Source organism: Hippoglossus stenolepis, chromosome 20 (assembly GCF_022539355.2).
Source record: "Hippoglossus stenolepis isolate QCI-W04-F060 chromosome 20, HSTE1.2, whole genome shotgun sequence".
NCBI classification, from domain to species: Eukaryota; Metazoa; Chordata; class Actinopteri; order Pleuronectiformes; family Pleuronectidae; genus Hippoglossus; species Hippoglossus stenolepis.
The window spans coordinates 15,067,551-15,083,660 of NC_061502.1; the positions used below are offsets into that span (position 1 = coordinate 15,067,551).

General features: G+C 41.5%; 2 protein-coding genes across 6 annotated transcripts; one reads left to right on the forward strand and one right to left on the reverse strand.

Annotated features, from left to right (window-relative positions):
* Positions 1-2,573: 2,573 nt before the first annotated feature.
* Positions 2,574-8,408, reverse strand: rnf8 (ring finger protein 8, E3 ubiquitin protein ligase). 4 transcript variants are annotated; one of them, XM_047338112.1, is made up of 9 exons: positions 8,184-8,408; positions 7,793-7,921; positions 6,858-7,306; positions 5,696-5,903; positions 5,494-5,556; positions 5,255-5,344; positions 5,083-5,166; positions 4,793-4,997; positions 2,574-2,938 (listed from the first exon to the last, which is right to left on the reverse strand). In XM_047338112.1, exons 1-9 carry the CDS (start codon positions 8,307-8,309, stop codon positions 2,772-2,774), a joined length of 1,521 nt encoding a protein of 506 aa, XP_047194068.1. In that variant the 5' UTR covers positions 8,310-8,408; the 3' UTR covers positions 2,574-2,771. The 4 variants fall into 4 exon arrangements, with proteins under 4 accessions (XP_047194068.1, XP_047194067.1, XP_047194069.1 ...); XM_047338111.1 differs by having other exon boundaries at positions 2,574-2,941; positions 8,184-8,407; XM_047338113.1 differs by having other exon boundaries at positions 2,805-2,941; positions 4,786-4,997; positions 8,184-8,407.
* Positions 8,409-9,139: 731 nt separating this feature from the next.
* On the forward strand, positions 9,140-16,104 carry aida (axin interactor, dorsalization associated). 2 transcript variants are annotated; one of them, XM_035143465.2, is made up of 11 exons: positions 9,140-9,476; positions 10,958-11,024; positions 11,115-11,168; positions 11,428-11,482; positions 11,567-11,630; positions 11,729-11,832; positions 11,977-11,985; positions 12,782-12,904; positions 13,034-13,156; positions 13,788-13,905; positions 14,012-16,104. In XM_035143465.2, exons 1-11 carry the CDS (start codon positions 9,370-9,372, stop codon positions 14,109-14,111), a joined length of 924 nt encoding a protein of 307 aa, XP_034999356.1. In that variant the 5' UTR covers positions 9,140-9,369; the 3' UTR covers positions 14,112-16,104. The 2 variants fall into 2 exon arrangements, with proteins under 2 accessions (XP_034999356.1, XP_034999357.1); XM_035143466.2 differs by lacking the exon at positions 11,977-11,985 and having other exon boundaries at positions 9,141-9,476.
* Positions 16,105-16,110: the final 6 nt, after the last annotated feature.

Sequence of the window (16,110 nt, forward strand, 5' to 3'; positions counted from 1 at the left end):
GGCAGCCCATCACTGTCGTCCTCACGTAATACACCCTGACAGACACACGCTCCCCTTGTGTATCCCGGCTTTAATGGACTGCCGTGACATCGGCCAACCGCAGCACAGGAGGCAAACTCACTCTGCGAGCTGCTGTGCACTCTGGGTAGAGGCTGCGTTGCATGATTCACAGTGTTGGGTGTCACTGCATCAAACAAGAACTGTACAGGTTCAATAATCAGTTAATCGGGTCCAATGCTTTGGCATGAGTTTGCATGATTTCGCTGTTAACATTATTTAGGATTGATGGAAAAAAACAGTACAGACCTTTACTGTTGATGATTTAATATTCATCAACAGTACAGGTCCTATAGTCCCCTGGAATTTCTAAAACGGTGTCTGAATTCTGAAATTTCCAAGATCCCAAAATATCTGTTAAGCAACATTTTGACATCTTCACATTTTTCCCTCATCGGTAAACATTCAATTATGTCATAATTAACTTGCCAGCATAGAAAACTCTTTTAATCACAGTGGATACTTTCTTTCTACAGGCAAGCATTTAAATAAGAAGAATGAAGCTTTCATTAATGTCTAAAGCGCTTTACTTAATGCTGGTCATCTTAATGAGATTCTCTCTCATTAAGAACAAAAACCCTTTGACAAGAGAGACAAAGTAGATCCATCACAAGAAAAGTCATCCAAGTAAAGCAGCCATCACACACAGACACACCAATTAAAACACTCACTAGTGACAGTCCCTCAGAGGAAAGTCCCAGTCATAAGGTTCACAGACCAGGAAACCAGTCAGTTTAATCAAGTTTGGTTTCAAAGGAACCTTTTAAACTAGAATGTCACTCAGTGGAGCACATTCCTCCAACAAGGCCCAACAGTCTTATGAAACCACATTCACTAGATCTACATTTAGATCTGCATCAAATTGCACACACTCATAAATATCAGACACCTAAACATGCTTTATTCTCTGAGAAATCAATGAAAATGTTGATTCTTCATTGGGTCATGCCGCACCCCTCCACAAAATTCCATGGAAATCAGTTGAGTAGTTATTGCGTAATCCTGCCGACAAACAAATGAACCAAGACAAAAACATAACCTCCTTGTTGGCGGTGTAACAGCAGACATGACCAGTCAGGATAAGAAGAGCACAGGTCTCACTAATAACATGAAGCAGCGACATGGAGTTCAACCATCAATCAGTTTATTAACACCTGTTTTTCCTGTTCAAGTGCCCTTGGTGAAAAAGTTATTTTCCTCTTTAACCGTTTCTGTCCTTCACTCCTAAATAACATGTCTACAAACGAGTTGACAGAGCATCCGGGGGTTTGCTCGTGCGTCTTTCTGAGTGCAGGAGGTTTCATGTGGATGACAGATTTGGTATTGGAGTATTGAATGCACGCAGTGATTATTAATGGCACCGACACTGTCTGACTACAGTAAGATGACATATGCATTACCTTCTCCCTCGCTGATAGAGCTGGTGCCATCGCGGCCATTTGCTCACACAGCCCATGGGGCTGTTGCATTAGTTGCTATGCAACGCAGTATGTGTAATTACCCAAAGATACAAGGATTTGGCTAAATGAGTTATTTCTTGCCAACAAAAAAAATCTATTTTTGAATATGACACCTACTCAAACAGTTGGCTGTTGAAATACAGATTAAAATGTGTAATATTGCTGAAAGTAACTTAGGATCTCTGGCTTTTATATATGAGCAGCTATGCCAATAACTTTCCAGGATTGTATTTAAAAAATAACAAACCCTTTTGAAAATGGGATCCTTGCTGCATTCTACATTAAATTATGTAGCACATTCAAATAGAAAAAAAAAAATGCACAGGATTAAATTTCAGGTTTTGCTTACTAGTGAACATGAATTTGTCACAACATCATTCCATTGCTTTTCTATGTAAGTCAGGACCAGCGAGAGCTGAGAGAAGGCCTATGGGAGCGATTAACGCGCCTGCTTTTCTGTTGCCCTGGAGCCTTTCAGCCTGTGGCTGCGACAGACAACTCCCAGGTGGACATGTCAACAAATGGAAAGCAGGGCATCACTATAGGGAGCATAAAATAACATTGAAAAGACAGTTGAAACATTTCTTTTCTTCTAACGTGAAACTCAGCAGGTTGTTCCTACTTTTCTTCCAAGTTTATCTAATGGTTGTTGAGATATCTCAGTGATCAACAGACGGGCATTTCCCTTCATATAGCTGTGCTGGTAGCATGGTAAAAAAAAAAAAACAGTCTTCCGCAGTAGAAAGATAGCATCGATAGGCACGCTTGACCAATCGTGAGTCAGTCTCAGCTGTCGATCCTGACGTTTCACCCTGTTTCGATCGAGGCGCTTTGGCTTTGCTTTTGAGGAGCTGTCATGTTGTCCATCTTCACACAGAGTCTATGCTTTCAAGCATCACAACTTCTGAAGTCAGGGATCATTTGACTTGAACACTTCTATTAGTTGGAAATGAGACCTAAGTAAGGTTTCCTTGTTTTTCAGAACCCTAAACACAATGACTCGGTGCTCGTACAATGTCGATGGTTGCATCAAAACACAGGATATGACTATGAAAATGCATAGGCAGAAACTTTATTCCTTTTGTTGAAAATATAGACTAAAAGACAAATGATAATTTCACCAAAATAAAATCAAGAAACCTCAGTTTAGTCTGGTTACTGGACTCATTACAAGACCAACCTTTGCGTAATACTTTAAATGTCCCGGGAACACAAAGAAATCCGGTTCACATCACAGCCCGGAGGAGAACCGGGCTAATCCTCAAACTCATCAACGCTTCCATCAGAGTAACCACTGGACAGAGAACACAAGTCCTCCAAGTTGAGGCTGCCGCTGCTATGAAGGCTCCAGCTATTGTCGTCGCTTTCGCTGCTCCTGCTGCTATCGTCGTCGTGGATCACCATCACCACGGCAGAGTCAGCTGCTGGAGAACGCAAGACAAAAAACAGTTTCTACTTTATCTTTGTAAATGTTTGAAAAAGCAGCAACTTCATTCTGAGAAGTCCATCTCTTGGGTTTAAAGAGGCAGCAAATATTATTCTGGTTTTTCCTACAAGAAGTTTGTCGCAGTCGGACTGACCATTGACAGCAGCAGGAGAAATCCTGCCCGTGTTAGTGGAACATAAAAACATCCAATGGTTTTAACCATCCTCGGCAGGAAGGCAGAACTTGTTTTAATACATGGACAAACTTCTATAAAAGTTGTCACCACAGAATGTGGTCTTAATCAATAACATAATATAAAATCAATATTTTCCATTATTTTTGTAATAAAATCAATACTGAGCCAGGAAATACCACATTTATTTTTACTACACAATTATTCCACCTTCCTTGTCTTTTTTGGTTAAAAATTCAAATGTGACCATTCCCTGCAACTGATTAATTGCATTATAGTTTATTATACTGTGGTCTGTTTATCTGTTGGAGGCATTTTGTGGTTTAGAATGGTGCAATAGCAATAATACATTTTACTTGCTACCAATTTAATTACTTGTATATTTATTCTGATCAGTAAAACTCATTTTCATGGTTCTAGTAATTGAGAGCTAGATCATTTTCTTCATCTATTTTATGAGAAACAAAAGAAAAAGCACAAATTGGCCTTGCTCTACTGCCACCTTGTGTTTGCATTACTCAACTTGCTCCACCTGCTGGGCTACACACCCTCCACCCTGTGCTCCTGCCATGACACCAACGAGCATTTCTCAAGTTAGTGTGCTACACAAAGACAGGATGAAGTGACTGAACTGCGTTGGAAAACCCATACTTCATAGAGTCTGAGCAGCTTCACCACGCCGGCTGAGGGGGGGGGAGCACTTTGATGGAGGACATTAGTCACTGAACTCATCCCACACACACGTCAGAGCTCTACAGTGAGTAGATCTGATGAATGTGGCACTGCACACCACAGTGAGTAAAGTACGATGGTGTCAGGTCAGGTATTAATGCTGCGAGTGTGAATAATGAGTGTGATCCTGAATGAGGAGTCACGTGCTGTAGTCTAATGTATAATGTACTATGTAGAGATGCAGTTTGAGGGAGATATTCTTGGAGTTCATGACAATGGACAAATATGTGCAGGAAAACTGATGGGAAACAACATCATTGCTGCTGGTATGAGGCTAGAAAATGATGTGAATCATGAAAACTAACAAATCACCACCATATATCAACATATTGCATATTTAGTAGGTAAAATAATTTTTAACTTTATTTGATATTGTTTACAAGAGATTTAAACCGAGGTAAATATTTAGAAATTCAAATTTTGTCACAACATAATTGCATGAAGAGACAATAAAAAATATCTGTGAACTACAGCCTAACCCAAAACGCAACTTAAGAAGAACTGGAAAAGCAAGTCAGAGCACCAATGTGTAGGATTATTTCAGTCTTCACTGTGAGTCCCATAAAGTATGTTTCCTATTGCAATACCTCTAAATAATTATATGTTATTAAACTTTTCTCTGTTGCATGATCAGACCATCAGACACTTTGCTGTCTCTGTTTATCTCTGAACAGAATCCCCAAGTCATCTGGAAACTCCTTAGTGCCCTAAATTGATGACATCAAGGTTGCTTCTCTTATTCTAAAACTTTAGACTTATTTCGAGAGGTTTGTTTGTTACATATTTCTGTAAAAACTGGGAAATAAACCTTCAAAATGCAGTAAACTGGCTTTTTACATTTTTTAGAATGTTTGCTGCTCTTTAAGAAAGTGAATAAAATGCTTAGTTTGCGACTGAACTAGTCAGTGACAACGCACCTCTCACCTGTCCTCTCTGTGATGAGCGTCTGGCGTCTCGCCTTCATGTCCAGGCTCAGGTTTTCCACCATGCCGTCGATGCAGTTGTCCAGCGCCAGACAGCGGGTCTGAGACTGGATGGCCTGTCGGCACATGGGACACTCGTCTTTCTTCTTGCGCCACTGCTTGATGCAGTGACAGCAGAAGCTGTGAGCGCAATTCAGGATGACTGCCTGTAGAGGGCAATAACACAAAATAAAAAACTACATCTAAAACCAATCAAACAAAAACAATATTTATTCAGTCAATCCGTCTGACCTCTATGAAGAGCTCGGAGCAGATGATGCACTGAAGCTCGTTCTCCAGAACTTCTGTCACTTGTGTGACTTTTTCTTTCTCTTCCTGCAAAAATAAAAACATGAATGAATAAAGCTCTGCTGATGCCAGAACCATTAAGTAAAAGACCAATCTCAAATGAATACAGTCATACCTTTGTCACCTCCAGCTCTTTGTTTTTGGCCAAAATAATCTCTTCGAAGCCTTTCCGAGAGTGGGCAAGTTCATGTATTACTTTCTTTTGCTATAGGGATGATGTAAACAGGAAAACTTAAAAATGTAAAAACTTTATTTTCGCAGACAATTTAAATTTTAAACTATAAAATGCTGTGTCTGTTTGCTTGAATTTGTGTATAGAACAATAAATGAAACGTCCAATTTCATACTACAAACCTCTTGCAGGGCCTCTTCCAGCTGTTTTTTCAAAAGCTCGTCTTGTTGTTGCGTTTTCGCGGCCTAAACACATAAAACGTTGCACCTTCATGACATCAAAAAAACCACACTGTACCGATTCAATGACAGAAAGGCACCACATTCAGTTCATTACACCGGAAGCAGTGGCTGTTGATGTGATCCATTTGAAAAACCCTCTCACCTCTTGCTGCCTCTGTGTTTTGCTGAAGGATTTCTCCAACGTCTCCATCCGATATATTTTGGCTCTGAGCGTCTCCAGCTGACCCTGCAGCTCGCTGACCTGCTCCCCTCCGAGAGGGTCGGCCTGCTGTGGTCGTCCCTCCAGAGACGCTAACTGTCTCTGGGTGTCGTCCACCTGCTCCCTAAGCAGCAGAATGTTCTGGTTGTACCTGCAACAACAAATGTTTAAAGAATAAAAATCTGTAAAACAAAGGAATATAAAATTGTTTAAATGAGCCAATATAAAATAATTTGTGGAATACAAATAAAAGCATGGAGATAAGTCAACTTCCATTATCTTATTAAGGAAGTTAAAAATAATTTGATTGTGTAGCTGATGGATAATTTAGGGACGATTTACTTATCTTGATGAAAAATTTGTGTCTTGTTTTTATCTCTCTCTCTTTTTGAAAACGTATTGCTTTGTTTTTTGTACAAATCCTTTGTAAAAAAAAAAAAGTTTGTGGACCAAATTAAACAAAAATCAATTGTTGAAGTCCTTTACAAAAAATAGCTAAATATTTACAGGTGACAATGTGTTGTTATGTGTCACTCAAATATCTTTGTGTACTGTATTGACCGACAAAACAAGAAATCTTGTGATGGGCATTAAAAAATATAGATTTTCTGACATCAAATAGATGAAATAGATGCAAAAAAATGTACGACAGGAACCGTTGGCAGGGGTTGTCCAACCTGTCCTGTGGGTTTTGCGCACCGCAGGAAGGATAAACGCTTCACATCCTGTGTCCGTCACACAACACCGAACCACACCCACCAATAATGCTTCATGGTCCACGCCATCAAGTGCAGACGACACAACGAAAATTGTATGTACATCGAATTAAAGATGCAACACGAAGCTTACTTCCTGTTGCCAATAGGTGGCCCTATAACTATCATTACATACAGACTGATACAACTGTTCAGGTCAAAAACACTCACACATTCAGATTGTATATATCTTTCATCTAGCCATTTGGCCACGCCCATTTCAAATTACTCCAGAATACGTAAATTTTCACCACTTTTGAATTTTCTGCAAACTTTGGTGAGTTTTCAAGCGTCAAAAAGGAAATTCATTTGCCTGAAGAATTTCTATAGAGGCTCGGAGTGCGGCTTACATCTGCAGGTTGTCCAGGTCACCGAGATCGCTGCAGCCATTGGAGGGCTGCTCCACTTCCTGGCCTTGTCCGATGGGCCCAGTTGTCTCTGGTTCGCTGGGACTGAGCTCCGGCTGGTGTTTCACCGGGGACAAAGGGCAGGGCTTGGCGAAAGACTTGTCGGAAGAAGAGAGGCGGTAGAGTTTCGGCTTTGAGGTAGACGGCTCGACTTCTTCCACAGGCAACTTCCTCTTGGGCTTCTTGGAAACGTGGGCTGCCTTAGCGCCCTCTCTTTGTCCCTTTGCGAGGCAAGGTTTAACGTCTTTGAGCGGCCGCTGCACGAGGATGTAGTCGAACTCCACCTTGGTTCCGCTCACTGGGACCCCGAGTCGTATGGAGTCTCCGAGCCGGAGCTGATGGGCTTTTTCGGCATGGATGCGGTTTCCATTCACCCAAACACCGTTGAGACTCTGAGACGGAAAAACACATTGTTAAAATATTCACATTCATCATTTTTTTGGACTGTTATCCAAAATGTTAAGATTGAAGTTTAGATGCAACACATATTTGTAAGGTGCATTTGTAAGGTGACTTCTGAGCATAACTTTGTTTCCATGTTATCGGGCAGAACAATCATGTCGGTAGCTGTAGAGCTTTGTTGGTGTGTTTTACTCGCAATTGTGTTTTCTTTATTGTGTTGTGTTATTTGTAATCGTGATTTGCATTTCATGGCCACAGTATTTATTGTATGTTTCCAAAACGAAGGGAACTTCTTTGTAGGACAACGATGACGAGTTGATTAATCGATCCAGAGTAAATTATTCAACAAGTGCTTAAGCCATTTCTTTTTCAAACATGACAGTAACCTGCTGGTCCAACAAAACGAGACACTTGAAGGCGTCCCACTGAACTGTCTGTCTCTTTTATGGCCACAACGTATTGATTAACCGATTAACCTTCTTGTCGGTGACTGTCCACTGTCCATCCTCCCTCTGTTTGAAGGTGCAGTGCAGCCTGGAGATCATGAGGGGACAGGTGGGGGACAGCAGCTGATAGGTGACGTCCACACCTCGTCCAATGGACACCTGCAACAGACCCAACACAAAAAAAACAACACACATGACACACATGAGCCAGACAACAACAGTTAGCCAGTTCGGAGCCAAGCTAACTGTGCGCCGCTGCAGCTCAGTGTGAAGCTAAGAGAAAACGAAACTGAACACAACATGAGAACTTCACGGGTGAAACGTGTCACGCGTGGAGATGTCTGCAGGGAACTTGAGCCCCCGGTGTAATGTCGACGTGTAGTAAAGGCAGCTCGTTAGCTCGCATTAGCATAAACAGCACCTCGGTGTCTTCGAGCAGCCGGAGCCAGTCGTGGTTTCTTCCGACTCTCATCAGACACGAAACCTCTGGACCGCGCGAGCACTCGTCGTCCTCGGCCACAGACGAACCCGGCGCGTCGCCCTCCATCTTATCTCATCGTGACCGGCGACTCCTCGAACCCCTCAGCGCGGGTCCTGCTCTCGGAGACATTGCTAACGGAGCTCGGCGTCAGAGGAGGAGGAGGAGGAGGACCGGAAATCCTGCTCCTGCTTTTTTCAAAATAAAATAACCTTCACACTGATTTACTACCATTTGTTTTGTTGTGTCTGTGTTTGTGGCACAATCCAAAAATATGTGATAATAACTAACCCACGAATAAGCTGCATTATGTAAATATCTGGTTTGTTACAGTCACGACAGCCAAGAATAGAAATATTCAAGATTCAAAAACCTTTATTGTCATCATACTCAGGTAAGATTAAATTGTGAGAGGCTTCTCTCTCCGAGATTTATCCATACAGAAGTGTACAAAAACATATGTATAGAAAGATTGTGTGTATACAATCACTAATATATACAAAAGGAATACCATTTAGAAATTCTCCTTTTCTTATTAACCTGTCTGGGACTGCAGAGGAAAGTTAGTCTGTAAGACACTAACTTTGGTACATTTATCTGAACTATTGTGTTCATATTAATTCATGTACACTTTCCCCTTTAAAATAAATAAAAATAAAACTAGTGCAAAACAAGAGTTTTTATACAGACCAAGATAATGACAATAAATAAAAGAGCTAAAAATTATAAATTCAAATAAAAAAATATTTAATGTGAATATAATGAGCTGTACAAAGTTTAAAAAATAAAATAATTTGCGTTTAAATTGAATACCACTAAAACATTTGTGCTAAAGACAGACTGCTTCGATTCAACCGGGCGACCCCGCGTCCCTAATCGCGCGCACCCCCGAGTTCCAGGCGGGACTTCCTCTGTGTCCGGGTGAATCCGACAGAAAGGGCTTGGTCGGAGTGTCACCGGAGTGTGTGTGAGAGTGTGTGTCTGTGTGCGAGTGTGAGTCTCCGGAGCTGCAGCAGCAGATAAACCTGGCGGACGACGCCTCAGCCGCCGCCGCCGCAGCCCCGTGGATGAGCCTCCTCCTCGGCTATGCTGCCCTGAGAGCGCCGCGAGAACCCCCGCCCCCGCCAACATGTCCGATGTCAACAAGACGGTGCAGAAGTGGCTCTGCAGCTTCAAGAAAGCCACGGACTTTGACTCGTGGGGACAGTTGGTGGAGGCGATAGATGAGTATCACATGTAAGTGTCATGGCTCTGCGCACCCCCCCCTTCCCCTCTCTGTGTGTGGAGATAGCATCGGGGTCCGTGCACGGTGCTTCCCGGCGAACTTAGCTCCGAGCTGTGGGTCAGTGCGCGGCTCCTCATCCACGATCTGTGATGTGGCGGTTTGTTGCAGAGGGAGCGCGCGTGTTGCATCCGCAGCTTCATTCACTGTGTGTGTGTGTGTGTGTGTGTGCGTGTGTGGTTGGGGGGTGGGGGTCTCCTGCACGAGCACGAGGCTGCCATGGAGAAACCCCCCGTGCACGGTGTGTGTCATGATGTGTCTGAAGCTCAGGAACGAGCCAGTGTTCCTCCACAGTGTCGAGAACCAGTCAGCCACACCCTCTCATTGTTGGGTTTCATCTGCGTGGAGGGGGAATGTTTCCAGCCTCCACGCGAAATCTCTCCATCTCCACCTTCACCGTTATTTCCAGCTGTCGTCTGCACTGTCTGCTTATTAGTGATTGAGTTGTAATTGCACTAATACCCCCAAAAAATCTACATGCTCACGTTTGATCTCCTTGACCACGAGGGGGCGCAGAGGTGCATGCTCACGTACGCATGTACCCCGTACCATCAAAGATCAAAGGCTGCTGAGAAATAGTCAGCCACGCCCTCTTATTGTCATGGGTGTAGTGAGGAATGTTTCCTGCCTCTAAACAAAATCTCTCTCTTATCTTCTTATTCACAGTTATTTCAAATAACTAGGAGACTAGGATCAAAAAAGAAAAAGAAACACAATTCTTCTTGTTCTTTGTTCGGTGTGTTGGTGGGTGGCAACCAACATCAAGGTGCATTACCCCCATCTACTGTATCTCTTGTTACCCTGTAACAATTGGACAACCAACGTCAAGGTGCCCTTGATCTCCACTTTAACTTCAACATCTTCTTCTTCTTCTTCTTCTTTGTTCCTTTAATTGGTAGATGGCAACTAACGCCCATGGTGCATTACCGCCCCTTCTTGTTCTTCTTCTTTGAGGTTTTTACGGCAGTGTGCATCCAAAGCGTTGCATAACTGTCCCTACTGTGTTCTGCTTCCCACTGTTGGAAAATTCTTCTTCTTTGTCCAGTTAATTGGCTGGTGACAACCAATGTCAAGTTGCATTACCGCGATCTACTGTGTTGCTGCACCATTCCTGGAGGTAGTGCAACACCAGGTTGATGCGTGGTATCTTCTCTGTTCCGTTTATTGGCGGGTGGTAACCGACCAACACTTTCCCAGAAACGGGCCAGTGTTCCTCCAGAGTGTTGAGAAATAGTCATCCACACCCTCTCATTGTTGTGGGTGGGTTTCATTAATGTAGAGGAATTTTTCCTGCATTCACACACAATCTCTCGATCTTCTGACCACCAGGGGGCCCAGAGATACATGCATCACATACAGTGGTTTAACATCAGAGGCATCCTTCAGAGTTTCATTGTGTAGAATGTTCTAACTGTGTTCTTATTGGTGGATTTAGTCTGGCGAGGCAGCTGCAGAAAGAGGTCCAGTCGACAGGCCCTTCCGACTTCACAGAGGATCAGAAGGTAATCATTACACCTCGTTAACCTGCGGACGGGAAAGTCCGGTGATTTGCATAAACTAAACTTCCTTATCTTTTTTCTCCCTTTTGCCAGAAAACGTTAGGAAAGATTTCAACATGCTTGGAAATGAGAAGTGCCAGTTTGCAGGTTTGTGTCGTTCTTTATGAGCAATGAGCAAATAGATAAATAGAGAATATTGTATTCAATCGGATATTACATTTACATCAGCCCCAAATGAAACAAAAGCTTGAATGAAAATACACAGATTTAGAAATACTGAGCTCGGAAATCCAAACTTACATTGAGTAAATCATAATCTGATTTAAACATCTTAAAATCATCATTGCAGAAATAGAAGTTATTGATTGATGATTGAATTTAAACTGTTACTTCCTCTGTCCTGCAGTGCACACAGTCCAAAGATGACTTCAAGTTAGAAGACCTGAAGACACTGGAAACCAGTAGGTGTTTGTCTTGTCAGCTAATGCTCTTCACATCCCTGTGGACTGTTTCTCTTACGTGTATCTTTCTCAATTTGTCAACAGTCATTAAAAATCTACTGACGCACAACAAAGAGTTTCCTTTCGATGTCCAGCCGGTGCCCTTAAAGTAAATATCCATCACACAATGAGTCTCAAGCTAGAAAGTGTAGGATCTTCTGTTCTGCATTGATTTTTAAACTTTTCATTCACTGTTCATTTCGTCAGGAAAATCCTCGCTCCAGGTGAAGAGGAGAACCTGGAGCTGGAGGAGGAGGAGGATGCAGCGGCAGGAGCAGGGTCGACGGAGGCGTTCCCCCCGCGAGCCCCTGGTACTGTCTGTCCACCAGATGTTTGTCTGGCTGTGTGATTTTGTCTGGTTTGTGCGGGCTGTTTGACCGTGTGTCTTTGTGTTCTCTCTGTCGGTGCTGTGCATGGCTTCATGGCTCATTCCTGCCTGCCCGCTTCATTTGCAGCTTCGCAAGGTACGGCTTCTATCAACCGACGGTATCTGACGTCTCTTCTGCGCGACAGATAATGTTTTTCTTTTGTGACTAAAAAGCTTGCATATACATTTTAAAATTAGATACTTGCTGTTTTGATTGTATGGTTTAGGGTTTATCTATTTACATACTATTTATAGACTTTCATTTTCTTGTTCACCAACAGAGAGCTGATAACCTTATCAGATAAACGCCTTATCTCACAATGTTTAGTAGAATGGAAAAAAGATTCCTGGACCTTCCCCTTTTTCCAGATCCACGTTCAAAAGTTATTTTGAAGAATCAGACAGGCTATGGTGGCCAATATGGTCAAAATTCATACGCGAGCACAGTAGAAGATTCCACAGTTCAGATCAGAGATGCTCTCATCAATATTTTTAAATTGCTGATGGTGACAAATACACTGAGAATTATCACCCAACTCATATTTACAAAGCCTTTGAGCTACTCTCAGCTTTTTGCTTTGGCTTTACAGACTGAAACTTTCCGTCTTGGGCGTGCTCAGCTCCAGCAGCCATCTGTTTTCAGTGTGAACATCCTGTCCAGCATTTAACAGCAAAGTTAGCGACTATAACTCAGTAAGAAGCGAACGCCAGTGGAACAGATGCTAATCAGGAAGTGTATTGAGATTCAGGCTCTTTATAACTGATTCATTTTTAAATACCTGAACGGTAACTTAACACTAAAGCCTGTCGTCAAATGATTAAAAGCATACAGGTGATGTCACCACGTATTGCTATGGTAACCGCTAATGCCCATAACCCTTTGTCCTTCACAGGTACCTTGTTGCCACGGTTACCTTCAGAACCGGGGATGTCGCTTCTAACAATAACGATTGAGAAAATCGGCCTGAAGGACGCCGGGCAGTGCATCGATCCGTACATGACCATTAGTGTTAAAGGTATCGATCCCACATAGATGTAACACACGTTTGACTTACATGATGGCTGGGTTTCTTAAAATCCACAGAACAAACGTCTAAAATAACTATAAAATGCAAATAGATTACCCTCAATTTCTGTCCCTGCAGATTCAAATGGTTTAGATCTGAACCCAGTGCAGGACACACCTGTGGCCACCAGGAAGGAGGACACCTACATTCATTTCGGTGTGGAGGTAGAGATCCAGAGACACGTGGAGAAATTAGCAAAAGGTAAAACTCAGACTTCCCCAGAGATTTCAAAAGTCCCACGTTCACTGTCGCTCGAATGGCTTTGGCTATTTAATAATGAAGCCACCACAATCACTACTGCGCAGACTCTGGCTCCAAATGACGCCAAAAGCGCAAGATGGCGCAACCTATATTGTTGGTTTCACTTTTACACAAGAGGAGGAAGTGGAGACACGTCGTCCATCTTTATGTACGATAAATACCTAATGATGTGGTCCCCAGTGTCCTCATCTAGTTTAAAGAGTTAGTTGAGTTTGTGCTCAGATGGGGGACGTTCCAAAATAAAGTTTAAAGAGGCCAAATAATGAAGCTGCCAAATACGGTCCCTGTAGTGAATGGACACTTTGAGATAACGGCGTGCTTATACAACGCACTGAGGGAGGTGAAGGGGCCATAAGGGGCCCCAACTATAGCAGCATGAAAACACAGGGTTAAATTATGAATAACATCTCTAAATTCCTTTCATCATTTAATGCCATGACGATTTTCTCAAGGTTCTAATCCTCAAAAGTGAGTTTAAGAGCAATAAATGAGTCTTAAAGCTGTCATCACTTTTTATTCTCTTGTTATATTCATGCAGTTTAATCATTGTCTATAACTGTTTTTTCCCCAGGAGCTGCTATCTTCTTTGAATTCAAGCACTACAAACCCAAAAAGCGATTTACCAGCACAAAGTGTTTTGCCTTCATGGAACTGGACGAGATCAAACCGGGACCCATCGTAATTGAATTGTGAGTCGACTGCTGCATTCATTTTTTTTTTTCTAAATGAAAAATATTTCAGGTCTGTTGTGTGTTTTCTACCACGAAGCACAAACTGTACCTTCTTCAATTTCAGGTACAAGAAACCCACCGACTTCAAGAGGAAGAAACTGCAGCTTCTGACAAAGAAACCACTTTATCTCCATCTTCTCCAGACTTTACACAAGGACAGCTAAGACGCCGCACGGCCTCCAACTTTGCACCTTTAATCGCCATTTACACCTCATCACGTCCAGCAATACTAAATCCAGGCCGCTGTCACTTCTTTCCCACCTCGGAGTATTTTGAAGAAAGCAAAGGGAACTGAGCCAAACATTCGTCACATCAGGTCAAGACTGACACATTAGTTATTCATTTTTATATTCGTTGATTTTGTCTTCAAATGCAGAAAACTCTTCTCAAGATTTTTTTGTTTTATACAGCAGTGGTATGTTTTAACAATTAAACCACCTCATCTCTAGTCTTCCTTCGCTCTGATTTTTGGGAAATGAGAGACACAACGGAAAAACCACTGCAGGTGCTTAGTTTGATACTCAACAGACTCGTTGGACATTGAACCTCGGAATGACGTCAAATTCAGCGAAACATTAAAAGCAACAATTTTTTTCAAACAAATCTAAACCTGTTGGAGAAGCGGAGACAGAGTTTGCAGAGTCATTCGCTGAATAAATAATACGGAGTGACAGAGGTTGTTTGTTTGTCTGAGTGTGAGAAAATTATAGTCAAATAATAACTTGGTGAATGAAAAAAAGATTTGAAACTAGTTAATTAAATTAGCACTTAAATTGTGCATTTAAAAAATTAAAGTGTATTAACATAATTAATTACGATTAATCTTATTTACTCCTGATGAAAGCATTAAAAATGTAACTATGAAATTTATAAATGACACTTTGTTGTTCTTATTTCACAAATCTTTCTATAAATGATCCATCTCACATTTTTTTTGCTCTAAAATAACATTTGAGGCTTTCTTTAATATTAACCTGCAGTAACTGATTTATTGACCTCTTGATATATTATAACGTGTAAAGTTGATGGTAAACTAGTTAGTAAAAATGTGGAGCGGCGCTTCTGGCCACCTGATGAATGAATGTACAATATTTCCTCTCCTGTTAGCTCGGTTTTGGTCTCCACCAGCATCCGATGTTAACCAGCTACAAGTAAGTGTAGCGTTCAGTTGTAGGTTTGGGGGACGATTGTCTACGACACCTTTAGCATTACATGTTATTATTGGATTAATAGACAAAAATATTGACTGGCAGGAGTTGTCTTTAAATTCAAGCTGTCATAAAAATAGGAATGAATGAAATTTAAAACACTAAAGTATTCCTAGTGGCTCCAGACTCCATAACTGTGATGTTTCATCAGATGGGTTTTCAATTCAGCGGTGGCATTTGTAATATTACATGGTGCAATTATATGTTAAATATAAAAATAGGTGTCTTTGATCAGAGGCCTCTACATTTTCTTCTGGTCATTGCCTTTTTTACAGTCATGATTTTTCAGTGTAGTTGAAGTCTGATGGAAAAATGTCTTGCAAAATTACATTTAAAAGTAAGAATTTCACACCAAATGACCCAGTAGCAATGAAATCAAACCACAGTTCTGACGGTCGCTTCATGTCGGTGTTCATGATTTAGAATGTATTGAATTTGTTCTGTTTAAATCCTGTTGCATAAAGTTTTATAAATGCCTAAAGTGTAAAAGTGTAAAATGGCTGGAGCATGGTTTGCATGCTGTGGATGTGTATTCTCTGAACAGTGCGAGTCTTTGGTTCAGGCTCAGATGATTATCACTAACATTTTTCTTCATGTTATATCTGAATGAGGCGATGAATCCTATTTGGGTTCTTTGACTTTTGAAGGATCTTTCTACTTCTCTTATTTTGAAAATCATGTCCCCCTTTCATGCAGCTTTCTTTAAAGCTGCATGTAACTGTTTCCTCTTCACTAAAACATCCACATTGAAATATTTGATATCAGATTTTATTTTTCTAACGTCATAATGAAGTGAGAGAATAACAACCTGATGAATATACAGACGCCCTGTGTGTGTGTTAAGTGGTAGGACTGGAAACAGTGTTTTAGTTTCTTTGACAGATTGAAGGAAATTGTATGAAACATTTACGTTTTAATTTCCAATAAAATAAAAAATATAAATGAGGCAGTTTAA

What these genes read in the sequence shown, in the direction of transcription:
- rnf8 (XM_047338111.1), bottom strand. Translation starts at nt 8,309, where the DNA reads ATGGAGGGCGACGCGCCGGGTTCGTCTGTGGCCGAGGACGACGAGTGC. An exon ending in GGACAGTCACCGACAAGAAG is followed by an intron (nt 7,307 to 7,792) that starts GTTAATCGGTTA and finishes TTTCCGTCTCAG; the next exon opens with AGTCTCAACGGTGTTTGGGT. An exon ending in GCTCATCACAGAGAGGACAG is followed by an intron (nt 2,942 to 4,792) that starts GTGAGAGGTGCG and finishes TGCGTTCTCCAG; the next exon opens with CAGCTGACTCTGCCGTGGTG.
- aida (XM_035143465.2), top strand. Translation starts at nt 9,370, where the DNA reads ATGTCCGATGTCAACAAGACGGTGCAGAAGTGGCTCTGCAGCTTCAAG. An exon ending in CCTGAAGACACTGGAAACCA is followed by an intron (nt 11,483 to 11,566) that starts GTAGGTGTTTGT and finishes ATTTGTCAACAG; the next exon opens with TCATTAAAAATCTACTGACG. An exon ending in CATGACCATTAGTGTTAAAG is followed by an intron (nt 12,905 to 13,033) that starts GTATCGATCCCA and finishes CTGTCCCTGCAG; the next exon opens with ATTCAAATGGTTTAGATCTG.